This window comes from Octopus bimaculoides, chromosome 28 (assembly GCF_001194135.2).
Source record: "Octopus bimaculoides isolate UCB-OBI-ISO-001 chromosome 28, ASM119413v2, whole genome shotgun sequence".
Taxonomy (NCBI): Eukaryota; Metazoa; Mollusca; class Cephalopoda; order Octopoda; family Octopodidae; genus Octopus; species Octopus bimaculoides.
The window spans coordinates 18,020,402-18,038,852 of NC_069008.1; the positions used below are offsets into that span (position 1 = coordinate 18,020,402).

General features: G+C 38.1%; 3 protein-coding genes across 3 annotated transcripts; 1 reads left to right on the forward strand and 2 right to left on the reverse strand.

The window, feature by feature from the left end:
* Nucleotides 1-692: 692 nt before the first annotated feature.
* LOC106872270 (gastrula zinc finger protein XlCGF67.1) lies at nucleotides 693-4,857 on the reverse strand. The gene is made up of 2 exons (XM_014919195.2): nucleotides 4,214-4,857; nucleotides 693-2,340 (listed from the first exon to the last, which is right to left on the reverse strand). The coding sequence occupies exon 2, from the start codon at nucleotides 2,129-2,131 to the stop codon at nucleotides 1,382-1,384; it is 750 nt and encodes a 249-aa protein (XP_014774681.1). The 5' UTR covers nucleotides 2,132-2,340; nucleotides 4,214-4,857; the 3' UTR covers nucleotides 693-1,381.
* A 1,752-nt stretch (nucleotides 4,858-6,609) lies between these two features.
* LOC106872266 (zinc finger protein 239) lies at nucleotides 6,610-10,155 on the forward strand. The gene is made up of 2 exons (XM_052977395.1): nucleotides 6,610-6,917; nucleotides 8,598-10,155. Exon 2 carries the CDS (start codon nucleotides 8,940-8,942, stop codon nucleotides 10,083-10,085), a length of 1,146 nt encoding a protein of 381 aa, XP_052833355.1. The 5' UTR covers nucleotides 6,610-6,917; nucleotides 8,598-8,939; the 3' UTR covers nucleotides 10,086-10,155.
* A 1,023-nt stretch (nucleotides 10,156-11,178) lies between these two features.
* Nucleotides 11,179-17,791, reverse strand: LOC106872269 (elastase). Its single transcript, XM_014919194.2, has 2 exons — nucleotides 17,280-17,791; nucleotides 11,179-13,597 (listed from the first exon to the last, which is right to left on the reverse strand). Exons 1-2 carry the CDS (start codon nucleotides 17,326-17,328, stop codon nucleotides 11,751-11,753), a joined length of 1,896 nt encoding a protein of 631 aa, XP_014774680.1. The 5' UTR covers nucleotides 17,329-17,791; the 3' UTR covers nucleotides 11,179-11,750.
* Between the last annotated feature and the right edge of the window lie 660 nt (nucleotides 17,792-18,451).

Sequence of the window (18,451 nt, forward strand, 5' to 3'; positions counted from 1 at the left end):
AATGAGAGCATGTATCCCTGCCCCGTAAAATTCTGTTGACTGTTCTTTGAGCCACTGCTTCACTACAGTTTTCACTTCCTTGTCACTGAAATAATGTTTGCCTCTCAAACCCTCTTTCGTGGCACCGAAGAGATGATAGTCTGAAGGCGCTAAATCTGGTGAGTGTGGAGGTAGTGAAGAAGTGGCTCAAAGAACAGTCAACAGAATTTTACAGGACAGAGATACATGCTCTCATTCGAAGGTGGAACATTGCTATTATAAATGAGTATCATTGTCATGTAAGTGGTGTCACTCATTTCCAATATTCTGCAAAAACATGCCATGGAAGGAAATATTACCTTGCTTGGAAACAAGTGAGGATTGGTGACAGGAAGAGCATTCAGTCACAAAAAATCTGCCTCTTTAGAAAAAGAACGCAGCTCCTATAACGGACAGAGTCAACAACTATTGAAGAGGTTGCAAGAAGCAATGAAAATTTGTAAAAACAAAAAAATTAAATAAATAAGTAAACGAATGGAAATCAAACCAGTGAGTGTGTTAATTAATAAGGCATTAACACACAATGACTCTCCCCAGACACAACAAAATATGCTTCAATATATGAATTCACATAAAGAATCTTGCAAACGAAATACAAAAACAATATTAAAAAATAAAACGACAGATAAATATATATTATGGATAAAGACATGTTTGAACAAGAAAAATTGATTTTTAATGTTATATTTTTTGAAATAATTAAATTTTAATTTTATATAACATGCAATGTGTAAAGTAAATTTACAGTTTTTGTCTTCATTAATTTTTTATTGTCATTTCACTGTTTAAAGCTTATGTAATTCATTTTTGGAGTGAAATCTATAAGGGATCATCCATGTTAATCCTTTATGATTCAGATTTTTCTGTCAGATGTAAAACTTATCCATTCACATTGTTTGAATTAATTGTTTTAAATTAGTTATGCTTTATCTTGTAGCTTCGAGTTTTTGATGATATAATACTTTATTTTTAGAATGACAATGTAGGGTAGGCGTGAGAGGCCAGATTAGGCTGATTTGAGCATAAAATAAGGAAAATATTTGGGCTGGATATAACTGGATTAAATCCTAATGGGTTAAGTTAGTTTAGTCATGATATCTCACTCACCACTGAGATGGGGGCAGGGATTAACAACTACTTAAAAGAGGTGGGGGCGGGTTGGTGCTAAAAAAACAAAAAAATGGTTAAGAATCATTGTATTAGAGAAAAGATTTTTCTTCAATGAGAACACACTTCTAGATATATGAGATGGAACTTCAAAGTCAATTATTTCCGACAAACAACCACCAATCTACCTACGAAGGTTGGGGTTTCGAGTTCAGATTCGCAGCATAAGAATGCCTCATGTTTCACTGTTAAATGGTTTTCCTCGACTGTGGATTCGTTTGTGTCTTTTTAAATGGCTGTTTGTTAAAAACGATTTCTCACATATTTCACAATGATAGGGCTTTTCTCCTGTATGACTCCGTATGTGGATGACAAGGTGTGAATTTTGAGTGAAAGAGTTTCCACAGATTTCACAGTGGAAAAGTTTCTGTCCCGTGTGGATTTGTCTGTGCGTCTTCAAGAGGAAGTTAGTGCTGAACGCTTTGCCGCATATTTCACAATGGAAAGGTTTTTCTCCAGTGTGGCTACGTATATGGGTTACAAGATGAGATTTGTTCACGAAAGATTTTCCACACAAGTCGCACTCGTACGGTTTTTCTCCGGTGTGTATTCTTTGATGAACGACTAAGTTAGAATTCTGAGTGAACGATTTTCCACAGATGTCGCAGTGGAATGGTTTTTCGCCAGTGTGGATTAATTTATGCTTTGTCAACACACTGGTAGACACAAAATATTTTCCGCATATTTCACAGCGGAATGTTTTTTCCTTATTGTGTATTTCTTTGTGCATGAAGATATCTAATTGAGAAGTGAAAGTTTTCCTACAAATCTCACAAGAATATCGAGGAAGATCTTCATATAAAGATCTTTGATTGGTAAATGTTTCGCTATATAAAGGTTTCTCATCTCTATCTGTCAGTGTAACTGTCTCTATATCATTAAAGACAATTGTCTCAGAATTGTCAAAGTGATTAATGTCCTCCATACCAATATTCTTGAAGTATTCTTTCTTAAGAGCTAAGAAATGTCTTGCAAATATAATCTATAAAAATTCAGTTCCTTGTCTTTGATATGAGACAGACGTCCGTTCACAAGCGTGGGAAATATGCAGCGTAGATGTATTTTCTGTTCACCAGTAGAAAAGTTTTCACTGAGTTGTACTTCAAGTTGTAATGGAGCAATCGTCTGGCATAACTGCAAAGAAAGCAAAAATATGACAGTTTAAGGCTGGAGCCAGAATGAAAATATATATGTGTGTGTGTGCGTGTGCAAGAGGTGTGCACCAAAACATTAAACTCCCTGTTATGTGATTTGGTAGAGTCCAAGTAATTGTAGTAGGGTTATTACATAGTATGAAAAACACAACCCTTTTGATACCAACTTGCCTGAAACAATGCCCCTAGTTTTATTACACAATTTCTTAATTTTAAAGTGATTTAAATTAAAAACTTCCATAAAAATTTCATGTTAGTTTTGAAAATGACAGGTATTTTATTAAATTCTTCATTATTTCTAAAATTAATTAAGTCAAAGAGAGTGTATTCCAATAGAAATATGGCAACGAAAGGGTTAAATGTGAGAGGAAGACATGAATCAGGAAGTTAGGATTCCTTTATTTCATCGGTAACACGTTTTTTGCAGTCTTATCAATTACACTCTTCCCTGAAATCGCTGGCCTTTCGTCTGTCTTTACATTCTGAGTTCAAATTCGGGGAGGGGAATACGTTGAACAAAATCACAATTAACTGATCCTCTTGTATTTTCTTTTACCTAAAGCCAGGAACTTTTCAGCAACCCCTTGTACATATGTGTGTGTGTGTGGAGAGAGAGAGAGGACCCTATGATGGCCCTCGTCAAACCCACGTATAATAAAAGTCAGTTTAGCTCTGATTATTCTGCCCTCCTGTTTTGCTATCAAGGACTGCTATTGTTCACAGAGTCCTTCTTTTTATAAAAAGGTCGAATATGATTTAAAAGAGATTAGCTGCTATGTTTAACTTGAACAAATAATGATGAAAAGGTACCCAAGTCAAGATTTGCTGATCGAATGAAAAGTGAAAAAGTGTCAGAAAAACTTCACTGGTTTATTTTTGTTGGGGATCAAAAGTCATTTCTCATCCTGTCCTGTAAAAACAGGAGCAAATTAATTGACGATGTTAATCTTGTGATAAAACGACGGAACTTCGACCCTGAACACATGGAGGTCACCCTCTCTTCGTCACAAACATTAACGTTCACCTGAACATGAGATAATTACTGCACAAGATATTAATTAAATTAACTTGACTAATTAGAAACATACTACATGGGTGGTGCCATCGATAATATTCCTCGCGCCTGATGCAGATAATAGAAATTAAAAGCCCTAAAATATAATTTAATACATTTTCATAAACACTTGCAGGGCATCCTAACAGAATAGCACCGGAAATAACCAAGGATGGCAAAAACTAATTTCTTCTGATTTGCATTCTAAGTATCTGAGAATGCGATATATATATATATATATATATATATGCACACTCATATACATACAGGGGAAGAATTCTGAAAAAATAACTTTTTGTCGCATTTATATATTAAACACCTGCGGTCAATAAATATTCTTCGAAAATACGTTTAATATAAGAAGAAAAAATTACGAAAAACCCCTCAAAGCTGAAGGTAAATCGAAAAGGTGCAGGGGTGGTGGCGATTCCCCCCCCCTTTCTTAGATGTGTAAGCTACGATGCTTAAACATACAGTTCCGAAGAAATCGTGGTTTTGGGTACACTAGATAAATTTCCGATTCTATTCCGAAGAGAATAACCGAAAGAACTATTAAATAGCCATCAAATCACATCCCGAACATTTTTCTTCTCGAAGTCCAGGTTATACATACACACAAAAGCGGGGCGGTCATGACTGGGACGCCTATGATAATTCAATAACAAAAAAAAAAAAAAAAAAAAAAACATGCAAAAATTGACCGGAAAATGGAGAATAATAAAAAAAAAATGCCAACCTCTCTCCCACCATCACCTCCACCATTTAAAACCCTTGTTTTAAATGTATTAAGATTACTTACCAGATAATAACCTGTCCGAATGGTGTTAATTCATAGACGTAAATGAAGAACTTCGGAAACGGTTGTAATTAATTTAAATTAATTATACACATCACTGATGTTATTTAAACAAGAACAATGACGATGATTGCGGAAAACTAAAAGGTCGAGCACTTTGGCAAGAGAATGTCGCTGATAATGGTGAATTTAATTTTGCATATAATAGGAAAGAAATTTATAACGATTAAATGATTTGTTACATTAAACAGATAATAAATAATTTATAATGTTATAAAATTAATCGATTGATCGGCAGATTAGGGAAGAAATATTTCCGTAGGATGTAATTTAGTTGAAAGACAAAGCAAACACTCCTTTGTTCCGCAGCAGTCAAGGAGTCGGTGCCCGTGGCAGACAAGGGAGGTCACTCTAGGGGAATCGGAAGACAATGCTGCCTTTTCCTTTTTCCCATCACACCATATCAACTATGGGAGTCTATATAGATATATATGGATGAATAATGGATAGTCATTCTGTTTCTAGCTTCACATGTGGTTACAGAAACTAGTCTGCTACGATAAACACGAGCTAATGTACTATTAGCAGTAGTAGTGGTGGTCTAACAACAGGAAGTAGTATTGGAAACCAATAGACAATGGATTGTGGGCGGTGTTCGGAAGTTCATGTCCCCGCTAGGAAAAGTTTCCATTGCGTAATTGAAAGCGAGAAGGTCAGAATCCGGTTAAGGACGCCGGACAAAACGCTTAGCGGCATTCCGTCCGTCTTTTACGTTCTGAGTTCGAATTCCGAGTTTGCTTTTCATCCTTTCGGGGGTCGATAAAATAAGTACGAGTTGAGTACTGGAACCGATGCAACCGTCTTCCCTCCTCATCTCCCGAATTTACTCTTTTACTCTTTTACTCTTTTACTTGTTTCAGTCATTTGACTGCGGCCATGCTGGAGCACCGCCTTTAGTCGAGCAAATCGACCCCAGGACTTATTCTTTGTAAGTCTAGTACTTATTCTATCGGTCATTTATGCCGAACCGCTAAGTTACGGAGACGTAAACACACCAGCATCGGTTGTCAAGCGATGTTGAGGGTACAAACACAGACACACACATACATATATACATATACATATATACGACGGGCTTCTTTCAGTTTCCGTCTACCAAATCCACTGACAAGGCTTTGGATGGCCCCAGGCTATAGTAGAAGACACTCGCCCAAGGTGCCACGCAGTGGGACTGAACCCGGAACCATGTGGTTGGTAAGCAAGCTCCTTACCACACTGGGTACTTTTGAAGACATCTTTCCCCAGTTGCTGATGTTTTGTTTCCAAATAAAACCGTTTTCTCATGAAGATCGCATGCGTGGGAAAAGCCACTACATCTTCATCACCATCATCATCATCATTTAACGTCTGTTTTCCATGCTGGCATGGGTTGGATGGTTTGACAGGAACTGGCAAGGCCAGGAGCCACTCCAGGCTCCATTGTCTGTTTTGACATGGTTTCTACGGCCGGATGTCCTTCCTGAAGACAACCACTCCACAGAGTGTAACTGGATGCTTTTCACGTGGTACCGACACCCACACCATTATCTTTACGTACGCACTTCTCTCTCACGCAATGCCTCGGTTCTTTCTAACACACTGTCTCGCTATCTGGAACACCTCAAGTCTCTGATCTTCGTTGCTCTGAGACAGTGGTTCCCAAAGTGGGCGGCATTGCTGCCCTGGGGGCGGTGGAAAGTTCCAAGGGGGCGTTGAAGAAAAGTCGGGGCGATAATGGGGTAGCAATTCATGTAAAAACAACAAAATAATGGGTTTATTAGGTTAAGTTTTATTTGTGAAATACAGTTGCTTTGAATTTGCCCCAGAAAGAGGTCTATGCTTAGGATGGGGACGCAAGGAATGATGCCTGGGTGTCAAGGGGACGGCTGCCCGAAAATGTTCGGGAACCACTGCTCTAAGGAATTGGCAAACCTCAATCGGTAAAGAAAAAAAAAAATCCTTGTTGTCTGTACAGGAATTCTATGCCGTCAACTCGCATATTTTTATTCGTTGACTGTGTTACTTATTTTATTAATTAGACTGTGGCCACGCTGGGGCACCACCTCGAAGAATCATTAGCTGAATGAATTGATTCCAATATCTATTATTTTAAAGTTTGACGTCAGTTCCCTTTGCTGAACTGCTAGATTATGGGGAGGTCAACACACCAGCAACGGTGCTACTGCTAGTGTTACTACTACTACTATTACTACAACCACCACCACCACCACTACTACTATTGCTGCTGCTGCTGCTACTACTACTACTACCACTACCACTACCACCATGTAGTAGCAGCAGTAGTGTTAGCCGCTGTACTTTTTTATCTGAACGGTATCACAGACGTCTCGGTTCCTCCTCTCCCCCCCTCCCACCATTTCCACTTGCATAACAGCCGAACGTCTTCATCATCACCTGACCAAAATTAACCAATGAAAACGCAGCAATTCATTCTCTGCCGAATGCGTATTCGTATTCCTGGATATCTCTTCAACGATCCACTTCTGTTTCTTCCACCGTTTTAAGCCGATTCCATCCATCTTCTCATCTTACATCCTTCACAGACTGCACTGATCCTCCTCCTCCCTCAACCAAATTACCAATCCCGCCCTTCCACCCGTGACTCCGTCCAAAGAAGCTACAACAGTTCTTAAACAACAATTATAAGGTAACCGTTAACATTAACGTTCTTTAAGTATATCTACACTTTAGGGTCCCATTGACTTTACGTCTTCATATCTTTCTTACCTGCTTTTCATTGTTTATTTGTTTTAATCTGTGGACTACAGCCATACTGAGGCCACCGCATTGGAGGGTTTTGAATCTGGTACTCGTTCTGCCGGTTTTTGGCCGAACTGCTATCTCACAGACGTAAACAAACCAATACCGTTTATCAAGAAGCGATGATAGGATAAATAGAAGCGACACACACACACACACACACACACACACACATATATATATATACGATGGGCTTCTTTCAGTTTCCGATTACAAGATCCACTCACAAGGTTTTGGTCAGCTAAAGCTTACAGTAGAAGACATCCCAATGTGTTACGCAACGGAATTGAACCCGGAATCATGTGGTTGGGACGAAAGCTTCTTGCAATGCAGACTGCTCATGTTTTTTGATGAAATTTTGTGAGAAACATTTCCGAAGATTTCGATGAAATGGTTTTTAACATCCATTTCTGTTTTGGAGAAAATAATTAAGACGTAATTTTAAAGAAATTGGGGAATATATAAAATCTTCTTCACTTACTTGAAATACCGAAACGAAATAAAATATCTGTGTTTACGACAGAGATGGTATTGCAGTGGTTTAATTTCTGTGGACTCATTACATCTAATAATTAATGCTGTTTTTAATTAAATTCTTTAGAGTCACCAAAATGTTTCTTTTTTACTTTTCTCTTCTAATAAATTTGTTTTAAAATGAAAGTATGTTATAATAAACAATATTTTTTTAATTTCGTTTCGGTATTTCCCTGCTTCATGCATCTTCGAAATTTCGCAGTGGCCCTTCTGTAAATTTATCTTGAAACAAAAGAAATCCAGGTGAAAGTCTGTAATAGATCGCCTTCATAAGTGAGATTTTCAGCGAAATTTTGCTTTAAGCACCATATATATAACCTTCTCATATCTTTTTTTTTATTTGTTTGAAATTTTCAGAAAATCTTAGCAAATTTGTATTCCACACACAAGAAAACAAATTTTTTAGTGTGATTTGAGAGCTATTTAGCTGTCATTTTTCGCATATCTCACGACCACCTGATACTCTCCTCGTTTGTTTGTCACTCTCATGTGTATTGATGTTTAACAACATCTTTCTCCCCATAAACATTTAACGATCCATTGCTGGGATTTAAGCCAAAAATTTAGACTAAAAAAATTTAAATTTCGAAAAATGTTTTGTCTGCATGCAAGCATCTTGCGCAAGTTTGGCTGTTGGCACTTCCATGCCTGAAGAGCTTGTCTCAAACGTACAATGCCCCTCTGTAGCACTGCCATGTCGAAGACAATGTATTTGATTCTCTGATGGAATTTCTTGTATAGCTGAAATGTGGCTTCAGATGGTACAGCATGATGGCCTCCACTTTGAATGGTTGGCTGTTTTGTAACTAAATGAATAAAACAAATAAGTTGCCAAAATATTACAAAACTTTTGACTCAACACAATATGAACTTCAATATATTTATGTTATAAAACGTTCAACTGTTCGAGGTAATATTTATATCAATAGTTTATCCCAAGAAATTCAGTGAAAAAAAAATATATCCATTGTTTTTATATCTTTGCATTTCAAATCTGTCTCCTCTATATTGTTGTTTCTTTATTTTGTTTCAGAATATTGGATGAGATTGGCATTGATTAACTCTTCATCAGATGCATCGTCAATATTTATCATCTTTTAAAAGACTAAAAGAAAATGTGGCACAGAACAGATTTGAATAATTCCGAAGAATTACGTTGAAATAAGTTGAATAACATCAATTCTTTTCTTCGTTGTCTGGAATGTCTGCAAACTTGTTTTCCTTTTTAATTAAACTTGGATGATTTTGCAAAGAATTTCACAGTATCTTCAAATATCGACAAAGATTATGGTTGCTGGAAATATCGCAGTAGAAATATTTGTCAGGAATATACAGTAAAAGGAAAATAAGGAAGAAAATATCCTCTTTGGATTATATGAGAAACTTAATTGATTTTTATCCTGAAGAGATGCCAAAAGTGATTGGAAAGTCATCATATGGCGATGTCCGTGGTAAGTCGTTCTCTGGAAGTAGTGACTTAACAAAACACAAACACATTCCTACAGGAGAGAAGTCCCATCACTGTGATATCTGTGGCAAATCATTCACTGAAAATGGTGATTTAACTAAACACAAACGTATTCATACAGGAGAGAAGCCATTTCACTGCGATGTGTGTGGTGTGTCTTTCTCTCAAAAAGGTAACCTCACCACTCATAAACGGATTCATACAGGGGAAAGACCCTATTGCTGTGACATCTGTAGTAAATCCTTCTCTCAGAGTGGTGAATTGACTATTCACAACCGCATTCATACAGGAGAAAAACCATATCGTTGTGACATCTGTGGTAAATCATTCTCTCGTAAAGGTAACCTAACCACTCATAAGCGTATTCATACAGGAGAGAAACCATATCACTGTGATATCTGTGGTAAGTCCTGCTCGGGCAGTAGCAACCTAACTACTCACAAACGCATTCATACAGGGGAGAAACCATACCACTGCGATGTCTGCGATAAGTCGTTCTCTCAAAGTGGTGAATTAACTAAGCACAAACGCATTCATACAGGAGAGAAGCCATTTCATTGTGATATCTGTGGTAAATCATTCTATGGAAGTAGTGAATTAACTATACATAAATATTTTCATGCAGAAGAGAAAATATACCAGTGTGATATCTGTGGTAAATCATTCTCGAGGGGCAGCGATTTAACAAGACACATACGAATTCATACAGGGGAGAGGCCATACGAATGTAATATCTGTGGTAAATCATTCTCTGAAAATAGTGTCTTGACTAAACACAAACGTATTCATACGGGAGAGAATCCATACCATTGCGATATCTGTGGTAAACCGTTCTCACAAAGTGGTGAATTAACTCGACACATCCGCGTTCATACAGGAGAGAAACCATACAACTGTGATGTCTGTGGTTCATCTTTTTCTCAGAGTGGGGAACTGACAACACACAAACGTGTTCATACAGGGGAGAAGCCATATCACTGTGATGTCTGTGGTAAATCATTCTCTCAAAAAAGTCACTTAACTACGCATGTATCTCTTCATGCAGAAATGTAACTGTATCAATATTGAAATATAAAACATCATCATCATCATCATCATTTAACATTCGTTGTTCATGCTGGCATGGGTTGGATGGTGTAACCAGGGCTGATAAACTGAGGGGCTGCGCCAGACCCCAGTCTGATTTGGCATGGTTTCTACAGCTGGATGCCCTTCCTAATGCCAACCACTCCAAGAATGTAATGGGTGCTTTTATGTGCCACCAGCATAGGTGACATTTGCGTGACACCAGTATCTGCCACAACTAATTTCACTTGGCTTCATGGTTTTTTTTTCTCTCAAGTGCGGCACATTGCCAAAGGACTTGGTCATTTGCCATTACCTCTGTAAAGTGCTTTTTATGTGCCACTGGCACGGGTGCCTCTTATGTGACACCAGCATCAGCCACAACTATGATTTCACTTGGCTTGATGGGCCTTCTTAAGAACAGCATGTTACCAAAGGTCTCAGTCACTAGTCATTGCTTACGTGAGGCCCAACATTCGAAGATCATGCTTCACCACTTCGTCCAAACACACAACAAACGTTTATCTTAAGATCATCTTTAACCATCTGATAATTATTGTGTTTCATCCTGGCTTCTGTGTGTGGCAATGTTTCCTTCCTGGTGCCATTTCTTTCAGTTACTTGTTTCTACCTGTCAGGGTTCCATGGACTTAATCTAAAACTGTGGTTTGTGAAACTTCATCATCATCATCATCATCATCATCATCGTTGTTTTTAACATCCACTTTACCATGCTTGCATGGGTCAGACAGAATTTGTTGAGGAGGATTTTTCCGCAACTGGATGCCCTTCCTGTCCTCAACCCTCACCTGGTTCCAACCAAGATGATATTTCCCCATTGTAAGACGAGCTTTCACAGAGTGGAAACGAATGACACTGCTTGTGTGATGCTAATGTTCATTGACAACAACCATGTGATGTCAAAGAGCCACTAGCACACACACACACACACACACACACACACACACATTACAGGCTTCTTTTCATATATAAATAATATATATGTGTGTGTATATATATACACTAGAGTAAGCACATAAATGTGAAACAAGGTGTAAAAAATAGTACTCAAATACCAGAGGTAGAGCAATACGTTTATTGAAAAGCAGCAAAAATATCACAAAAAACTGTTACTCAGAGTTTCACGTTCCTGTTCGTCGGACAGTTTTGTTTAGAATGGAGCAAAATAAAGTTATATGCAGAAATACAATTACTTTGATAGAAACACATATTGTGTATCTATATACAGTTTTTGTGATATTTTTGCTGTCTTTTAATGAAGTATATGTATATATATATATACATATATATAAAGATAGATAGATATAGAAATATGTAAATTTTATCTGGTCCATGCAAGCATGGAAAGTGGAGGTTAAAACTGATGATGATGATATATCTAGATGTATATATGTGTGTGTGTGTGTGTGTGTTTAAATTGATGTAATCAATAACAGCTTCGATCAGTTCTGATTGGGTCACAGTTTTTGTTTTTGAATTTATCGATTTAATTAGATTTTGTTAAGACAATTACTAAAGTTAATATAAAATGAACTAAATTTGATCGGATAAAATCTCTGTTCATGCAAGGTTTTTCGAACACTAAAGAAAATAAAAGAAGACTTTTTGTTTTTTTATTTAAAAAAAAATATTTTAATCTTTTTCATAATTCACTTTGATTGTTACATTTGCAAAATATGACCTCGTTTTTGGTATTAGTGTTATGAAGTATTTCCCCAATTTTGGATGCCTAATCGAAAGCAGTTGGTCCGTTCCGGGCTGGCTTGATCGCCATTTTGTCAAATGTTTGGAGCACCGACTTCTTTTATAGCAAGCATAAAGATCTACTTCTCCGATTCCAGCAAAAGTAATGATTTTCACTTTCTTCAATGACACCGTTTTGACATTGAGTTTAAACAGGATTTTCTCTCCAGGAACTGAACTCAGCCCCTCAATTACTGAGTTCTCGTGAATGTTACGGATGTACTGAGATATATCGCAGACTTCGATGCCCACTTTTGCAAAAGATTCTTGTACAGGAGCTGTATCATAGCCAAGATCATAAGCGGACTTTATGATGTCACAAGCAGCCTCCGTGAAGTTGGTTTTTGGATGCCAGTAGAAACGGTTGCTGTGTGCTGTCATCTGGAATACTTTCCTAACACTCCAGTCTTTATAACTGGCCAACAGACAGTAGAACCGGTTGAATACTCCGCTGAGGTAGTGTACATCCATATCATCGGAGAAGTCTTTAGCGTATATGACTGATTTACCATCCTCTGATTGTTTACAAAGTTTGCGTATTGGATCTTTGCTGACACCCCCTCCGGCTTCCCAGTCATTGTTTCCTTTTGCAAAGTTTTCGGCTGCCTCTCCAGCCAGGTCACTGAAAGATTCGTCGATGCCCCCCGACTGACCTTCGTACACCAAGTCTGAATGTTCTTCTGTGAAGCAGTGTGTCACTTCATGTGCAACGATGTCGAGACCGACAAGAGGCAGGAAGCTGTCGTCGCCGTCACTAAACGTGAAGTTCCGTCCATTGTAGTTAGCTACGACAGTGTTGTGTCCATAGTGCACACGAAAGATCATAGGCAACACTTTCTTCGGAGGTACTTTCACCCATTCCATGTACATATTGTAGATGATGGTACCATAGAAAAGAGCATCGTTTATCGGGGAATAAGCACCATTTATTTCATCCCTTGAACCATTCTTGCAGTTGGTATGATAAGTTTTTTCATCCTCATCGGACAGATACTCCTTTCCTTTCAGATTCACGACTATCACAATGCCATTGCGGAAATAGCAGTCTTCTCCAGTGCGTCTCACTTGCAAATAAGGTAGCAATTCCCCATACGTTTTTTTACCTATCAACTTGTTGCCTCCTATACCTTTCATCTGATATTTCTCTCTTGCAGTTTCTAGTGTGTTCCATTTGTCTACAAGCATTCCATTCTTTGCATTGATCATCATGCAAAATCGATAATTTTTTCCATCAGACACAGCGAAATATTGAACTCGATAAACCAGGATTCCGATATTGTCCTTCACATAGATTATCAACTGAGGTTTGCTGCTGTCTATGCGGGCCCCTGCCATAGGAAATTTGCCATACATCAGAGCCAATTGTACAGCTTCCTGTTCAGTCACATTTGGTATTGTAGAGTTGATGTCATCATCAAGGTTCTGAACCAGTTTACCTGTCACCTGGCCAGTGTACACATGGCTTTTGGCGTCCGTCTCCACAGTGAGGCTGGCATCAAACACTGGAAGTCCTCGATAAGTTTCGTGGTACTTTTTGATGTCTGTTCCTTGTACGCTTGGTGCTGAATCCGTTAGTTCGACATCCTCGTCTTTGGTCAGACCAAACAGGTCACGTGTGGTAATCATGTGACTTGGCTGTCGCTTCACCATCTCACTCAGGGTCCCCACGTTTGACAGGAACACGTCCCTCGCCTCTCGCCATTTCGCCGACATCACACAATGGCTCTCCAGGAACGCTAGAGAGAGAGAGAAAGAGGAAGATAACAATGGTTTCAAATTTTGCCACAAGGGCAGCGATTTTAGGGGAGGGGATGAGTCGATTAGATCGACCCCCAGTCTTCAACTGGTACTTATTCTATCAACCCCGAAAGGATGAAAGGCAAAGTCGACCTTGGCGGAATTTGAACTCCGAACGTAGTGATGGGCGAAATACTGTTAAGCATTTTGACCAGCACACTAATGATTCTGTCAGCTCGCCACCATAAAGAGGAAAATAATAATAATTATATTCAAAGAGAAAAAGATCTTTAACCCTTCAGATTTAATAGTTTTCTGTCAAAAGGAATGTTTTTTGTTAGTCACATGTCTTTTATTAATCATGTATTGTCCTGTGGCTTTGAGATTTTGATGGATGTAACTTGAATTTTAGGATGACATTGTAGGGTAGGTGAGAGAGGCCACATCCGGCCAGTCTGAACGTAAAACCGGTAGGATATTTGGGGTGGATATGGCCAGTTTAGATATTAAAGGATTAAATGATACCAAACTGGACAGAACCTCATCCCTGCTGACCAGATGGTGTTTAAGGATTCTGGTCTATAAATCTTCCAAGTATACACAGCCATATACTAACTGTAGAAAACGGATGACTACAGGAAGAACATTGTTGATACAAAAGGACAAAGAAAAAGGAGAAGTCGGCAATTATAGACTTTTAATTTGCTTAGAATTATTCTGGAAACTAGTAAATGGTCTCAAAGCAGATGAAATACAAAATCCTTTCTACTAAAGGCACAAGGCCTGAAATTTGATGGGAGGGGCCCAGTCGATTAGATCAACCCCAGTACACAACTGGTACTTAATTTATCAACCCCGAAAGGATAAAAGGTAAAGTCAATGATGGTAATAATGGTAATAATAATAATAATAATAATATTATAATTATTACTAAAGTATGTGCTAGTTCTCTTATTACCACAATCATCATAATTATTAGTTAGCATTTATGTGACAAAATGCTGGAGAGAGAGAGAAAGGAAAGGGGTGGGTGTGAGGAGAGGTGAAAGGCACTATCTCTTGATTTGGGAAAAGACATTATCTCAGTTATTATCAATATTATAACTTGTTGTTGTTGTTGTTGAGGCAGAATTGTTAGCAGACCAGGCAAAATGCTTAGCAGTATTTTGTCCATCATTATGTTCTGAGTTCAAATTCCGCCGAGGTCGACTTTGCCTTTCATCCTTTCGGGGTCGATAAATTAAATACCAGTGAAACACTGGGGTCAATGTGATCGACTAGTCCCCTCCCCACAAATTTCAGGCCTTGTGCCTTTAGTAGAAAGGATTATTATTATTATTATTATTATTATTATTATTATTATTATTATTAAGGTGGTGAGCTGGCAGAATCGTTAGCACGCTGGGCCAAATGCTTAGCGGTATTTCACCTGTGTTTATGTTCCGAGTTCAAATTCCGCCAAGGTTGACTTTGCCTTTCATCCTTTCAGGGCTCGATAAATTAAATACCAGTTGTGTACTGAGGTCGATCTAATCAACTGGCCCCCTCCCCCCAAATTTCGGGCCTTGTGCCTAGAGTAGAAAAGATAATAATAATAATAATAATAATAATAATTATTATTATTATCATTATCCTCGTTAACTAAACTACTATTAACTGAAATTCTCCCTACTATTAATACAGTTGTTATAGAGTTATTATTGCCACAACTGTTATGATAAGAATTATGTGTGTTGTAATGACCGAATTTATATTTGTTTGAAGTGACAATGGCAGGGCCTATTTTAGGTGTGGTAGAATAAAAGAGTTTTGTCATAAACAAGTTAAATATCTTGTGATATTTATGCTGTGGACGGAACTTTGGTTTGATAATGCCAAAGAATTGTTTCAGCAATCCCTTAACATTTAAGCAGAAATGTGATGTACCCCGAGAAAAATATGACTTTCTCCACTCTTACCTGGAGCATAGGGGACAAGGGTCATTTGTAGTAAATGAGGAATAGAGTGGACATCAGGGTCATTATTCTGGTAAGATCTTGTGTGGTCAGGTCGAGGCTGATGGACAACACCTCAGGAGTGATACACAGCTTGGACATGGATCGACAAATGTCAGTGGGGACTGTGTTGTACTCGAGTGTCTTCTGTGGCTGGATGGTAAAAGTGTGTGGCTTAGTGATGATGATGATCATCATCGTTTAACGCCCGTTTTCCTTGCTGGTATGGGTTGGACGGTTTGACTGAGAGCTAACGGCTGCACCAGGCTCTGATCTGATCTGGCAATGTTTCTACAGCTGGATGCCCTTCCTAACGCCAACCACTCAGAGAGTGTAGTGGGTGCTTTTACATGCCACTGGCATGGGAACCAGTCAGGGGACACTGGCATCAACTATGTTAGGATGGTGCTTTTTATGTTCCACCGACATAGGGGCCAGTCAGGGGGCACTGGTTATAGCTACAATATTGGTTTTACTTGACTCAGCAGGTCTTCTCAAGCATATCAACACACGATGCATCAGGGGATGAAAGGAAAAGTCGACCCTGGTGGAATTTGAACTCAGAATGTAAAGAGAGATGAAATACCACTTAGCACTTTTTACCCGGCACAGTAACGACTCTGCCAGCTGCCAGCCTTTGGAAGCCAAATAATTATTAATACCGAATTCTTATAGAAGTTGGGTTTATTATGGAGAAACTCAACCAATAACCTTTCAAGTGTTACACCGGAGACTGGCACACACACACACACACTCACACACAGACACACACACTCACACACAGACACACAGACACACACAATGTTTTGCTTTGCTAAATCAGATCAGAATATACGTGTCAGATAAAACAATCCACTTTACTTTTTCTTTCACTTTTCATTATATGTCTGTCCACCCGTCTATCTGTCTGCCTGTATGTCTGTTTTTATCCATCCATCCATCTATTTATCTCTTTCTCTATCTCCCTCTATCTATCTATCTGTCTGTCTGTCCATCCATCTCTGCCCATCACTCTATCTATCTATCTATCTATCTATCTGTCTCTCTCTCATTCTCTATCTATCTATCTAGCTATCTATCTATCTGTCTGTCTGTCTGTCTGTCTGTCTATCTATCTCTTTTTGTATGTATGTATGTAATACAGCTATCGAAATTTTAAAAAAATATTTCTAAATATCTATTATATTATTATCTAATATATATATATGAAAATTATCTAATTAATGTTTTTAAATACATCATTATACATATTTATTATATATGTGTATATATATATATATATATATATATATATATATATATATATTCATGTGTGTGTCTTTGTGTCTGTGTTTATCTTCTGCTATCACTTGATATCTGGTGTTGGTTTGTTTATGACCCGTAACTTAGTGGTTCAACAAAAGAAACTGATAGAATGAGTACCAAACTTAAAAAAACAGCAAGTACAGGTGTCAATTAATGCGACTAAAATTCTTCAAGGCAGTACCCCAGCATGGCCACAGTCTAATGAATAAATGAGGTAAATGGTAACAGATATGTATATGGACATACATTTATCTATTTATGTGTGTGTGTGTGTGTATTTATGAATGTAAATGTACATGCACACACACACTCACACACACGCACCCAAATGCATGCACATACAGACACACATTTATACGTAGAAAATGTATGTTTAACTCACCAAATATTACGAGAAACAGGAAGAGGACCCCAACTCTACAGATGGCCATCGTCTCTCTGTGTCACAGTGGTCAGTGAAAACTGGACAACAGCTGCAATTGGTCAAGCAGAGTCACAGCAAGGATGAAAGAGTGGACTTTGAGCCGGAGGACAGACGTAAGTATTTAAGACAGCCGACTTTCTAGGGTGTAGAACCTTATACGCGATTGACGGTTGCGGCACACAGAGAGGTCCTTCAGTCTGTTGGGGATAGAGTGAGTGGACACTCTTGCTATGAGAGAGATAGAGTGGATGCTCACACTCAGGTTGTGAAACACTGGTTCAAAATGTGTGTATTATATGAGAGGGGAACTTTATGGAAGGATGAAAATAAAAAGCAGGCGAGATCTTTTGTCCGATTGGACAGTTATTTATTGTGTGTGTGTGTGTGTTTTGGTGTCTGTGCGTCGCCAAACTGGCTTCTCTTTCACCTCGTTAATAAATTGGTATTTAAAAGCAACTGGAGAATCTTCATTATCCTACTCAACACTTTCTCTCTCTCTCTCTCTCTCTCTCTCTCTCTCTCTCTCTCTCTCTCACACACACACACACACACTCACATGTGCTTAGATTTATGTGTGTTTGTTTGTGCTGTATAATAAGCATATGTGTATGTATGCCTCTATATACATTTGTTACTCTCACTCCCTCTGTACACACACACACATACATACATATATTATATATACATATACAAATATATACATCCACATACATACACACACACATAAATACACACACACACACACACACACATATAGTATATTTAGATATACATAGATACGGATATATATATAATGTGTATATATATATATATATGTATGTGTGTGTGTATGTATATATGTATACACACATATATATGTTTGCACACATATATATATGTATATATATATATATATATTTATACAGACACACACATGTACACACCCAGTCTAAATAGTACAACACTGGAAAACATAGTGGTAACAGTAGTCAGAGTATTGCTACTACTACTACTACTACTACTACTACTACTACTGCTGCTGCTGCTGCTGCTGTTGTTGTTGTTGTTGCACCAATTAGTTCCCAAAGGTTGTTGCTGTCGAAGTTTGAATGTCAACGGCATTGTGTTGCCTTCCTCTCCCCCCGCCACCC